The sequence below is a fragment of the Phyllostomus discolor genome, chromosome 8 (genome assembly GCF_004126475.2).
Source record: "Phyllostomus discolor isolate MPI-MPIP mPhyDis1 chromosome 8, mPhyDis1.pri.v3, whole genome shotgun sequence".
In the NCBI taxonomy this organism is placed as follows: Eukaryota; Metazoa; Chordata; class Mammalia; order Chiroptera; family Phyllostomidae; genus Phyllostomus; species Phyllostomus discolor.
In genome coordinates this window covers 35,724,795-35,738,629 of record NC_040910.2, presented here as the reverse complement: position 1 = coordinate 35,738,629, position 13,835 = coordinate 35,724,795, and the positions used below count along the sequence as shown (strand labels likewise).

The window sequence follows — 13,835 nt, the reverse complement described above, 5'->3', positions numbered from 1 at the left end:
AGACAGCCATCTGCAAGCCAAGGAGAGAGGCCTTGCAAGAGGTCAGCCCTGATGACACACTGCTGTCCGACTTCCAGACGGCGAGAGCGAGAACAAGAACCTGTGTTGTTTATAAGCTCCCGCACCCCACCCATGGTGTTTTGTTACAGCAGCTGGAATGGACGAAGGCAGCGGTGCTTTGTTTTGGAAGGCCTAGCAAGTTGAGACACCATGGCAACAGCCCCATCAGTAAACTGCTCAAGCAGCCTCGGAAGTGTGCTGAGTGTATCGTTGGGGGACCCTGCCTCACACGCCCAATGCCGCCAATGGGGCTATCGCACGGCCCTGTATCAACCCCGTGGGAGCCACCACCACCTTTCCATCGAAGTCTGTAAATACATCAACATTTATTTATGCCGTGAATACCTTTTGCTAAACACTGTAGAACTCACTTTCATAATAAGGTACCTAAACCGACAGTTTCTGACAGAGGAGCCACATAACATCTGACGCTCCAAGGTGTGGAGCCTCTTGTCATTCTTATACAGATCTTTTCACATCTTTAAATCAGCTTCAGTTCTGGAGCCTGGATGGGTAACGACCGAAGGCCAGAGTGTCTCTGAAGAGCTGCTCGAGAGCTGGCACTGCCGCAGCCTCTTTGGCGGGGAGCCCCACCCCCTGGTGGGGAGGCCAGGCAGGACGGGCTCGAACTTGCAGAGGGGAGCGGGGTTCTGCACTTAGGGATAGCTAGGGAGGAAGAAGAGATCAGCAGAGTGAGAGTCGTTAACACTTCAAGAGGAAGCTATATAATTAAACATATTTTAATGAGGTAAAACAATTGTATAAAAGCACAGGCCTGGGTGGGATTTACTAAGACTTGCCAGTTGCACCGCCCCTTATCCCATGCAGTCTTCACCTTGAGCTACTAATAATAATTCCTTTCATCTCCAGAGTGCCTTCACAGCCATAATTTCACTGGAAACCCCGGGAAATTCTGTGAGGCAGGGAGGGAGGTATTAACATCTCCATCTTACAGGCCAACCAGACGGAAGAGCAGGCAGGTTAAGTGGCAGCCCAAGTTCGCAGAAGGGAAAGGTGTTAGGACTGGGTCTGGAGACTTGTGATTCCTGGACCAGGTGAGGAGCCATACAGGGTCCGTATTTATGCCCCACTAATCTGTGCATGCACACATTCTCTCCAAAAAGGCAAATCTCACAGGGTGACCTTCCAACCAAAACTCACAGTGAGAAAGGGTTTCTCCTCGACATCTGGCCGTGAGCAGGAAAGGGAAGAGGAAAGAATGGAGAGAAATAATACGAGCTGAGCTTGCATAGAACTTGTAAATTCACCCTTATTTTCGCTGTGTGCAGAGACGTAAGGAGCCAGAGCACACACACACTATGGCCTGCCCCGAACACGATCTCCCTCCTATCGCCCCAAGTTCCGCTGGCAAATCCGGGAAATCAGATTATTCGTTACATCCCTCTAACGCTCTGATAGATGTGTCTGCAACACACGGGGGTTTCTACGAATCTGGGAAGAATCAGAAATTGCATCAGCCAGTGACTGCTGTCTCCTGTCCTCTTCCCCAGGGGACTGGGTCCCTCTAATTCCACAAAGATGCACCCCGCCGGCTGGTCTTACGTCCCGTGCTCTCTTTACTCCTCCTCTAAATACAAACACAACCTGCCCTTCGAGCCCCACCTTCTCCAAGAAACTTGAGTGTCTCGACCCTCAGGGCTTTCTGCCTCGGCTGGATTCCTATCAAGGCCTCTCACTTAGCACTGAATGTATTTTTACTCTTGGCATTTAGTATTTGTTTCCGAATGTAGTTATTTGTCTTCTGATGAAAACGCGACATATTTGCTCCCTAGGAGCAAAGCTCCAACCTTCGACCTCGACCTCGTTGAAACTATGACTGTCTGCCTCTAGCAGGGGGATCCATGCATGTTTACTGGTTTTTCTGGGAAAGAGTAGGTCAAACTGGCTTAAACACACACAGCAAGGTGTTAGACTCAAAGAGGAAGGAAGGAAGAAACGGGAGAAATACGCCATATCTTCCCTGGTTTTCAGCTCTGTCCTAAGATCAGCATAAGGTAAGACAATAAATGGAAGTGCTCCTCCGTGCTATTTTAGTAGTAATGAAAATAAGAGAATACCTGTTGAGTGAAGGAAAAAACCTAGGTCTCTGATTCAAGAATGGGCTTGTCACACCTTCTCTGTAACAATTTCAAATTTAATCCTATCATGGTGCAAAACTGATGTATCACTGCATTTCAGGACCTCTTTCTCCCGAGTCCCCCGGGGAGGTTCACAGGCCCAGGCAGGCTCCTCTCATGCCGGCCCTTCCTCGGCTGCAGGCCCCTGGGGCCTCCCCAGCCTGCCCTCTTCTCACGCACGGTCTCGTCTTATCCGGGTTGCGCCGTTTCTCTTCCCTTCAAGACCGGCTCTGAAAGCCAATCTCCTTGCTTCCACACGGCCTTGCTGCCCCTGCGGGCAAGTTCACGGATCCTCTTCATTGCAAGACTTTAATGATCACCATTACAAGAGAAAAGACAAGATTTAAGGGGAAACTATGAGGAAGTTATATAAAAGCATACAAATCTGACAGTCCTGGATCTTGGTCTAGATGCATCTGACCAAGTTATAGAAATAACTTATTCCTGAAATAAGGAAATAACAGGAAATATAGAAATAACAGGAAACTTCTTTTTCCGAGGCTGGGTAGGAGCCCCTGGTGCCTGGCCCAGAGCCTCTAAATCCACATAAATTCCGAGGTGATACAAGTCAGTGCTTAAAGATCTTCCTCAGTCTTCCAAAGGTGTGCTCTAGTTCATTTACGGATGAACCATATAAGTATTTGAGGCGTTCCCACTCTTTCGCTCACAACGCTGATACGAATAATCTTCACATAGGTGCAGGCCTATCTGCTCTCGCCTGTTTTCTGATGGGCTAACGGCAGCCACAGCCGCACTGTCTACCCAGGCACTGGAGCATCCCTGCAGAGTGTTCCTTTCTTCAGCATGTCCCCATGAAGACGGATGGAATCAGGTGACTTCTCTCATCTGTTGAACTTGCTGTTATTCTTCTAGAAACAGTTACCCAATGCTATCTCTACATGTTGTTATCACGTCTTTAAATGAAAGGACGCAGGAGAAAAGAAATGTAAGGCCATGCTTTATCCATCAAGAATTCTCCAGGTTCGTTTCCTGGCCAACCAGGGCCGGAATCTGCAATTGCTGGATAGACATCTCTCGCCCGCTCTCCCTCCTGAGGTCTTGGCCAATATGTTCAACTCTCCTTTGACTGCGTAAGTGCCATATAGCAGGTACCTCATGCCTAGCATGTCCTGTTGCGTTTGTAGTCTCGGGAGTGGTGGCAGGAACATTAATACAATTGCTTAACCCTAATACCTAGGAGTTACCCCTTGCTTGACTAGAACTTCTCTCCCACCCCTCACTGAGAAGTATTTGAGGGGCAGAGAATGTATCTTGTTATGGGTGTACCCCTAGCTGCTAGTTCAGTGCCTGTAAACTATTTGTTGGGTAAATGAACAAACATACAAAGTAATGTATTTCACCATTTCAGAGGAATGGCTGAAACCACCGTGCAGGTAGACTTTGAAACAAGACAGAAAACCCCTGTCTTCAGGCTGGATGCCATTTGACTGGGCAGAAGGAAGTGAGTGAGGCTGGCGAGAGGCAACGGAGGCTGGCCGGCCCAGGAAAGAGGAGGCTAAGGCCCGAGATGGGCTGTCAACAGGGCACAACTCGTATGTGCCAGCTTCTATAGTCACCCGTGTCTTGTCTCTCCCCGGCTGGATTTTCTGTTGTTTTCCATTCGTGTTATTTGTAGAAATCTGCAAATGATCACTGACACAAACAGATGCTGTAAAGGAGTACGTGGGTAGGAAAAGACAGATGAAAGCAGCATTGACAGCGAGAGCCCTGCAATGTGCCCATCGCACTTCTGGAAACACCACCCCGCCCCAATCAGCACCAACAGTAACTGCACATATCTGACCGCTGCGCGTGTGGCTGAGAGTCAGCATGCATTGCGTCACTCAATCTTCCCAAGCCTGTGACATGGTAAAGAAAGGTACGGAGGGGGACAATCTTCACTTTGTCGGAGACCCCACCCACGTCCCCCTTTAAAATAAACCTACCTGCAACACTTTGTTATGACTCCCAGCTCAGGAGTAATGTGGTAAAACTACATATAAATATGGGTTACTGTGTTTGTAAATCGTAACATCAGAAGGTTTGTTTGTTTGTTTGTTTGTTTTACTCCTAGGCACACAGCTCCAACTCACTGCCATAACTTGCGTAAGCATAGGCGGGGGGCTGAGTAATACATAAGGACCACTGGTGGGGGTACAGGCTCCCCAAGGACAGGGAAGATGGGTGGGGAGGGTCCACCGCGAGGGCTTTCCTTCTGAGAGGAGAGTCTAAGAGGGCTGGCTATGCATCCTGGCTTCAGCTGAGTGGAGGCGTCACCCCCAGGGTAGAGCTGCTTCCAGGACTTTCCCACCAGGAAATTCTGGGAGGAGGACCCCCACCATCCTGCCGTCTGCCTGGGAGCCCCGAAGGCTGCACAGACCTGCCTGGTCACCCTTCTAGGGGGCCCCTGCTTAGGTCAACACTACAGAGGGGGTGCTCCCTTTTCTTCCTAGTCCTGTCTGCTTCTGTGAGAAGCAGGGGAAAGGTGTTAGGGAGAAATAATCAACAGTTTTAAAGAAGCCACAGGCCCCTGTTCTTGGTTTCTGTTTTAAGGGGCCTTGGGTAAAACTGTCTGCTGCGGCTGCAGAGGAAGGCTAAGCAACTCTAGGCAGAGTTTTGAAATTTAAATCCAAGACTATGTGAGGGTGGCCTTTAGTTTCCCAAGTAGGTGAAAGAAGGAAGGGGTGTGTTGCAAAGTATTCGTAGGCCATAATGTTCAATGGTTGTTTGTCAGTAATGGTTGTAAGCTCATAGTTCAAAACATCCATGTCTCAGAAAATTGGTTTCTACTATAGTTTGTGCTGAAATATTATATTACGATACTAAATGTTATACACACTAATACATATCCTACATACATATATTGATATATTTGGAGCTGTAGTAGTAACAGCAACTACAATGTCATAAATAATATATATATAACTAATACTATTATATAACTCATAAACACGGTTCTTCTCTTCTAATAGAACCTGAAGAAAAGGCAATTTTGGTCAAACAGTCACTGTTTAACTCTTAAATAAAAACAAGTAGCCATTTGGCCCCAGTCTCACTCTTCAGTGAGAGAGAAGCAGGCACGATCACTCCTGTTGGAAACACCAGGGTGATTTATTGTCATAACTTGATAAAAGAAGAGGCAACAAGACAGGACAAGTGAGCTATGCTTTTACGGACAAAGGAGAAATGCAGAGGCTCTAAGTGGGGTCCCCCCTGAGTGCTTACTTTGCCCCCAGGATTCTTGCAATGAGGCCTTTTCTTCTCTGAGGTCTCAGACATTAAGAAGCAACAAGTAAGCAGTGGAAAACACAAGACCCGGAATTCACGGCACCGAGTCCTGCACACACCCACCCTGTGCACTCCAGGTGAGGGGCAAATGCACAAGCGTGTACACAGACAGGCACGAGATGGAGCAGACGCCAGGTGGGGGGAGAAAAGAACCTGACTTCCATTTCGCACAGCTCTAGATGCAACCATCTTTTACATAGTGGGAAGTACCAGAGAGGGCAAAGACAAAGGGAAAAGATAAAGAAAACTGGGGAGAAGTGAAGGCAAAAAGGAGAAAGAGAAGCTTATTCCGCAGGTTGGAGCATCCTTCTGGCCCCTGGCTGGCCCCTCCCAGCCCCTGCTCACCATCAGCTGGCTCTTGTCTTTCCTTGCCTTCTCGGCCCCGGCCCCGTTGATTTGGTGTCATCCCGACGGTTGCTGCCAGCACCATCGCCGCTGCTAGCTACTATTTGCTGACCGCTTACTTTGAGCTAGGCGCTGAGCCAAATGTTTTACCTCCACCTCCCAACGCTGTGAGGTTGGTGTTGTTACTAATTCCATTTCACAGGCCAGAAACAGAGTCTCTGCAAGGTTAGTAACTCGGTGGCCAAACTCACTGAGCTACCAAAATTGTGGTTTCAGGCAATGAACCTAGTGGACTGTTTAATCCCCAGACCTGTTGCTTTTGGTCAGCAAAGTGAAAAGTAAGATGGGATCGAATGCAGGAGAACACAAACATAAATTGCACTTAATATATCTGGCAGTTAGTTCTGACAACAATCATTAATTATTTCCATTTAACAGATGAAGAAACAGAGGCTCAGAGAGGTTAAGTAACTTATCCAGAGCAGCACAGTTTAGTACAAGAACTCAGGTTCCCTCTGACCGCAAAGCCCATATTCTTTCTTATTCTTCCTTCCCAAAGGAACTCTCAAGAATGCCACTGATGGAACTGAATAATTAAAGATCTCTCCTATGGATAGTTTTACTTCTGCACATCCAAACCACATGAACATGATAAAACAAACTCCGGGGAGGTCACGGGAACTGAAAGTCTATCAAAGACTGCCCACAAGGAAACTGCTACACAGCTTCATTTCATCAATTCTTCTGTTTCAATTCATTGTATTTTCTAACGTTCAAAGAAAGAGATGGGAGACAGAAACCTGTTTTTATGCTTCGTAAGTAGGATTCACAAAATGATGGGTCCTTCTGGTTACTCTGTTGTCAAGTCACCTTAATAAGAGGTTGTCCCTCCCGTGGCAGGAGAGAGGTGAGTGACCGTGGGAGGAAGCTGCAGGGGCCGCAGACCAGGCGCTAGTCTGAAAGAGGCTGGAATCCAAACTCTAATTTTATTTATGGAAAGATGAAAACTCCAAGAGGCTGTGTGAGCACGAAGCTAATGGTAGAGCTGAGGCTAGAAACCTGAGTTTTCTGATTCTTAAAGCAGCATTCTTTCCATGACAAGAACCAGGAATCCCTTTTGGGTGTGTTCGTGTTCCCTCCCCCTTTGACCCAGAAAGGGGTTAAAAATGAGGAAGCTTAAAGAAGCATTTTAACTCATCACAATCAAGTGATTCTGGAAAGAGGTGAAGAAGGTAACTGCAGAGGCTGGAATTAGCAGAGCACAGGAAAAGATAAGGTCTTATCTAGAGCAATTAGAGTAAGCAGTCAATTAAAGGTTTTTGTTACCTGTAGGACAATGAATGCCCTGAAACAGCAAGCTTTTTGAAATCCATGGCCAAATCAGAACCTAGAAGTGAGGTCAGCTAACCTCCAAGCAAAAGTTCAGTGAGAGACAAAAGGTATTTGTTTTTATACTTAACTTGGTAGGAAAAAGCAAAAAAAGAACGTGAAACAAGATGTCAGCTGGGGTCCTCTGAGTCCAATTCCAGGGCCGGGGAGTCCAAGCCCACCCCCTGGGTTTTTGTGAAGTGTCTCAAGGGGCTTTTGTCTTCCTGGCCTATTAGACTTCAGAGATCTTGCGTCCGTGTGTAAATTGAATAGAATTTACTGTAGGAACGGAAGGCAGGGTTTACTTCCCAGCAATAGTAAATGCATTTGATCGGAATGGGAGGTATTACTATCTAACACCGTTCCCGTCTCTCCCTACCTCATCTCAGCTTCTTGCCCTCAGATCTGCTTCTCTCTCCTCTTTCCTCCCCTGGTCCCCCACTCCCCTCCTCTTCCCGTGCTGGAGCAGAAACAACACGTTCCTAAGCTCCAGCAGAGCAGGTTTCCCCTCTGCTGGTGGAGGTGCCCCATAGCATCCAAGCCCGCAAGGTGTCATCTTTCTCTACCAGCTCATAAACGGCTTTCCCCCAAGGAGACGGCTCCCTCCTCACCCTTCCTGAAGAGGAATTGTGGGGCCAGCTATTATGATTAAAAAATGTTTTATGTTTCACACCTTTACATGAGATGGGAAAATCTCTGGAGTTTAATTAAAATGGTATCTAGTTCTACTGTGATGTTTATATTTTTAAATCGCTTTGTTCTGTGTGGAATTTTATAATAACTAATAGTTGGGCATTTCTTGATATTTACAGAATTTCCATAAACAATGCTCAAAATTGTAAGGCATTAGTGAGAAGAGCGAGGCTCTTTTCCCACCTTCCATCAGTGACGGAGACATCAATGGTGGTTCAATGGAGCAGCTGTAACCGGATAGCACAAGAATTGAAAACCTACAAGGAAATCAAGTACCCTTTTCAGGGGCGGGCTCTGCAAACTCAAACCTATTAGATAATAGGCAACATCATGTAAGCTTGCAACAATACACGTAGATTTGAAACCGTTTCCCTAAGAAGGTTTCTCCCTTTAGAGAGAACGCTCATAGTGGAAGGCTCTAAGTCATGATCCACGAAAAGTGAAGATGGTCCCAGTGGCCTAAAAGCCCTGAAGACACGGCCTAAGGAATCTTCTTGGTGCTTTTACACACTTGTGTTTTTTTTCCCCTCTTCCAGTCCTTCCATTCACAAATCTCCACCTTCTCCAAGTATCACATGCTCCATTTCCTGTTTTCAAGGAGCAAGGAACACTCACGGGCTCAGATCTCAGGACTCTCTTGGACAGGCTTTGGAGGTTTGTCCCTCTCGCCCTTGCCTGCTTCCTTTTTTCCAGACCCCCCTGAAATCTTCCTAGATAAACCTGTCTGAATGATAAGAGAACTTTCTAACAGATGAACATGTGATTTTTTCCACTGCAACTGCACCTCAGCTACATCTACCAAACTCTACAGCTGCAGCTGTCAGAGTTTTATTTTCTCCCGACTCTCCTTAGGTCTCCTTACTGCATTTCCTCCACACCCACTTCCTCTTCTCTCAGGCCCCACATCCAGCGTTTTTTCATTTTCTCAATCATTTTGCATCACCTAGGTGGTTGCGTACTTCCTAGGAGGTAGTGGCCTAGAGTGAGGGCAAACTGCCACCCCCTGGAGAGCGGGCCTTAGCCACACTCAGCCTGTGGCCCTCATCCAGTCAGAGATCCTTGCTCACTTTTGGAAGGTTTAATTATGCCTTATGCTTCTTAGCAAAACTACTAAGCATAAACAGTGATCGTAATTAGTATATTTATCTAACAATACGAGTAGATCAATATAGTCACGCACTTCACTTATTAATAGCTTCATTGTTCTTTATCATTGTTTAATTTGCCCTGGTTTCCCTTTCAGCTTTAATTAGCAGCAACTTTAAAAAATTTTAATTTATAACAAATATTTTAGCTTAAACAAGCCCTGCTAGTATGTGACAGATGGTTAATGCCAGGAGCCCAGGGGGAGGCTTCTGTTGAGCCTTTGATTTTCATTGTTGTGATTGTTTTGTTTTTTAAGCTAGAGAAATGTTTGTCTGTGCTGCTCATTTGTAAGCATGCAACACCATCAACTTTTATCGCCCTTCAATTCCCTGATCTCCCTGGATTTCTCTTCCACTGCTGGCTGAGGAGGAGCGGGGAGACCAGACAGAAGCATGCCTGAATGGCCTGTGTGGTAAGCCTCATAAAGTTATTTTTCTCAATTAATGGTTTTCACTGACAATTTTACTGCTCTGCTTTAAGCTTCCCCATTCCCTTGGGCATTGGTGCATCTGCCTGTGATAAGCCTCATCCAGTCCCACAGAATTGGTCCCTCAGAATACAAACTGCCCTATTTGAAAAGCTCATTTCTCTCTCTCTCCTTTTTTTTTAACATGATAACACTTGAAAATAAATTTAAACAGAAAGTAATAGGGCTTTAAAGCAGAGCTATCAAAGTGATTTGTTCATCAGTACATACTTTTTCTTCTCCCAATGGATATCTATTTTATATTAATTTTTCTTGAGTGTATATCCTCAGTTTTTTTCTAAATCTTTAATAATAATATGAATTTTTTATTCCACCTTTATTCCCTCCTACTTTGCACCAAAGACTCATATATGCTAAGAGCGATCCATGGGGGTACAGAACCACAGTTTGGAAAAACACTATGAGATGATAATGCTTCCTAGACACAATTACTGACTTTATTAGGGAGTCAATTAGCTGTTTTTTTCGTTAGGGAAAGAAAAGTTCTGAATTCACTTTTTCTGAAGTTACTTGAAATGCATTTTTATAATCGTACTCCAGTGGTAGCTGGAAAGCTATGGAAAGTATCCCTTTTTCTTAGGTCAGTGGAACCTTCACTCTATAGGTAAGGAATTTTCTGTAGAGAAATTTCTAGAACTCTCCCCACCGAACCTCACAAAGGACTCATAGCAGAAGAAAGAACCAAATGATAATAATGCTCCCTTTATACTGTACAGCTCTCAAAGCGGATTCATACACATCAGCTCATCTAGTCATTTTTTTAAAAAACAGACCAGGGAACAGGGGCTCAGAGAGATTAAATAAAGGCTGCCTTCAAGGTTACACAGCTTGTCAGTTTCTGAGGCCTGGATTTAAATCACCACTTAATGATTCTGATTTAAAACAACAAATTCAGTTTCACGAACAGGATTAGACACCCAGCGGTTTTCATTAACATTATCGTGGGGAATCTTTCGAAAGCAATACTCACCAGCGACTGTGCTTTTCTCAGCTTAGATCTGTCCTGCAATTTATTCTTCTTATCATGTGTCTGCCGGCTGGAATCTGGGGTCCTCTCATGTCTTTTCTTCCTTCTGTAAGTTGGAAGGCATTGGAAAAATTACAAATACTCATTTTAAAACTTTGTCCATGCAGTTTTGTTGCTCCTATGATTTAAAAGATTTTCTTTACTCAACTGGAAACAAGCTAAATGTTTATCAATAGCGAACTGGTTGAATAAACTCTGGCACATCCACACAGTGGAGCGTTATAAGATGTAAAAAGAGGCAGAATGTTTCTATACACAATTGTGGAATAATTTCCAGGATGTATTGTTACATGAAGAAAAGAAACGTGGATAGAGTAGTACATATTATATGTACTATTTATTTTAAAAAGGATGCGTATGTGTGTATTTGTTTGTTTTTTCAAATGGAAGGATCACACCATAACATTCTGAAAAACAGGATTCCCGTGTGACCCAACAAGGCACAGGCCACGGTATGGAAGCACAGAAACAGAACCTAGACTTCTCCACATGTGTTTTGTTTTATTTACTTGACTATGGAACTGTCTCACTTTTTCCCAAAATTATAAAGTCAAATGAAGGCTGAGAATTCTTGAAACCTAAAACCAAAATGAAACAAATGACCTTGTCTATTGAGTTGGTGGCATTAGCACACACGGAAAAATTACTTCATGGGACTTTAACACAGTAATTTGTCTGAATATTCTTAGTAGAATATATCCTAAGGAAAAAACAGAGGCAAAAGAATCTTAAATTGTTTTCATGAATCCTACTCTTTGTATTAATATTGGTATTTGCTTTCTAAAATTATCATATACATTAGGATAAAGTAGGGATGAACAAACCATAGCCTAGAGGTCAACTGCAGCCTGATGCTTATTTTTGTAAATAAAGTTTTATTGGAACATAGTCATGCTTATTTTTTGCATATTGTCTATGGCTATTTTCAGGCTTCAGTGGGAGAGTCGAGCAGTTGTGACATATGTCCTATAAAGCCTAACACATTTGCTGTCTGGCCCTTTCCAGAAAAAATTCACTTAAAGTAATGGATCTAGGCAATGATCATCAATGGCCACTAATATCACAAAAAAAGAGAGACGAGACATTGTGTGTCTCGTGATGGGAACACATGACCATTATGCATGTACTCAAGCCTCTAGGTCTTACCACCAGCGCGGCCAAACACGGGAGATAGAGGAACATGTGACATTGGGAGCACAGTCAGCAAAGTTCAGACAGTGAAAAGCTTTACAGGATAAATGATCTGACTTCTATCACGAACAAGTTACAAGAGAACGAATGGAAGGAAGGAAGGGAGGGAGGGAGGGAAAGAGGAAGGGAGGGAGGGAGGGAGGGAAAGAGGGATGGAAATCTATGGATTAAAAAAAAAGATTTAAATGGCACATGGACCACATGCAATATGTAGACCTTATTTTGAACCTGACTAAACAAACCAACTGTTTGAAAATATCAAAAACTTATAAGGTTTCAAGGAAACCAGATAACTGACTTGGTAATTGATTGATTCTATTAAGAAATCACTCACTGATTTAGATGTGATATGGTATCAAGCTATGATTTTTAGACAGTCTGTTTTTAAGGATATGCACTGAAATATATATAAATGAAAAAATATGACACTTGGATTTGCCTCAGAAATAAGCTGGGAGAAGAGCAGAGTGGGCGAGGAGTAAGCGGAACCAGACTGGTCTCGGGCTGAAACCTGTTCATGCTGGTGATGGTGACAAGGTCTTCTATTCTCTCTGCTTTTGTACGTACTTGGAACTTCCAGTATAAAGCTTTATTTTAAAAGATCAGCTTTGCTGGATATTTATTGTTGCTTAATTTTAAAAAATTTCCCCAGAAGGTAAGAAGCTCTACAGGGTAAATGTAGAGCTCCAAACGCACAGAATAGTTGAAAGAACAGTGCAGTGACTAATCCATAGATTCTCCAACTACATTCATTCAATATTATCAAGTATTGATAATATTTTGCTACTTTTGCTTTAACTCTCTATATGCATAGATACATATATGTACACACATACATACAATACTATATATGTGCGTGTCACACCTTAAGAAAGTAAATTGCGGACGCTTCACCCCTAAATACTTCAACATTCATCTCCTAAGACACCTGCACACTAGTAGCATCATACCTTAGAAAATGAACAATAATTATTTAAAATCATTTACTACCCAGTCCATATTAAATTGTCCTAAGAATAGGTATTAAAGTCTTCCTTTTTTTGAACCAGAATCCTGTCTAGATTCAAACTGAATTTGGTTGTGTCTCTTATGTTCTAGAATACTTTTCCTACCTTTTTTTCCCCCATGACACCGAGAGCATCAAGAATCTGGCCTATTTTGGTGAATGAAACCTATGACCTAGGTATTATTATTATTGCCACTTTACAGATGTGGAAACTGAGGCACATAGAGGTTAAGGGAGTCCCTGGGGTCACAAGCGAGAAGTGTGGGAGCCTGGATTTGAACCCAATCAGTCGAGCTCCAGAGCCAGTACACTGTCCCCTTATGCTGCTTTGATGTTAATCTATTGGAATATAATCTAAAAATGTGGCAGATGTATTAAAACATTTTCAAGAATTTCAGAATTTGTTTCCTTCATTTCTTGTTTATCTGTTGTATGTTCATGCTTGTTTTAACAAATGAACAGGTCCATATTTATACATAGATACAGATCTCTACTTTCTTACTTTCTTTTCTTTCTATACCATGGGTGGCATTATTATAGATATTCCCCAAATTTGCTTTTCTCATTTAACAAGGTACCCTGAAAATCACTCCTTATCTGTTCATGGAGATCTTCCTCATTCACTTTTACAGTTGCCTAGTGCTCCACTGTGTGAACGGACCATACATAATTTATCCAGCAAACACTCTCCTACCTATGTATGAGCACTTACATTATTTCCAACACGTTAGAATCATAAACAATGCTGCAATAAATATTCTCCTGCAAATGTCCTTTTGGTATTCCCAACACTGATTTCTAGATGTAGGGTTGCTGAGTAAAAATGTAAACGCATATGTATCTGTACTGGAGATTGTCAAATTTCCCTTCATAAGCTCTGTGCCAATTTATATTCTCACCAGCAATGAGTAACTTCTCTCAGCGTTTGCTCACAGCCTCCCTAACAAAACATATCGTCAAGCTTTCAAGTTTTGCCCATCAGAGAGTTGAGAGTGAGATATCTTGTAACTATGTAAAAAGCAACCCTGGAAGGAGAAACCAGAAACTAGTGAGATGTGTTCGTGGGAATGGGGTGGAAAAATAGCA

At 43.5% G+C, this 13,835-nt stretch overlaps 1 protein-coding gene across 5 annotated transcripts in view; it reads right to left on the bottom strand.

The window, feature by feature from the left end:
• Positions 1 to 545: 545 nt before the first annotated feature.
• FBXO16 (F-box protein 16) overlaps positions 546 to 13,835 on the bottom strand; it is a 46,726-nt gene continuing 33,436 nt past the window's right edge. For 2 of the 5 annotated variants that reach the window (XM_036032038.1, XM_036032036.1), the window contains 3 exons: positions 10,496 to 10,598; positions 1,222 to 1,247; positions 595 to 726 (listed from right to left, as the gene is read on the bottom strand). In XM_036032038.1, coding sequence (XP_035887931.1) covers positions 717 to 726; positions 1,222 to 1,247; positions 10,496 to 10,598 — 139 coding nt within the window. In that variant the 3' untranslated portion in view covers positions 595 to 716. Of the gene's footprint in view, positions 727 to 1,221; positions 1,248 to 7,293; positions 7,479 to 10,495; positions 10,599 to 13,835 lie in introns of those variants that run through there. The other 3 variants (XM_036032035.1, XM_036032034.1, XM_036032037.1) reach the window with 2 other exon arrangements.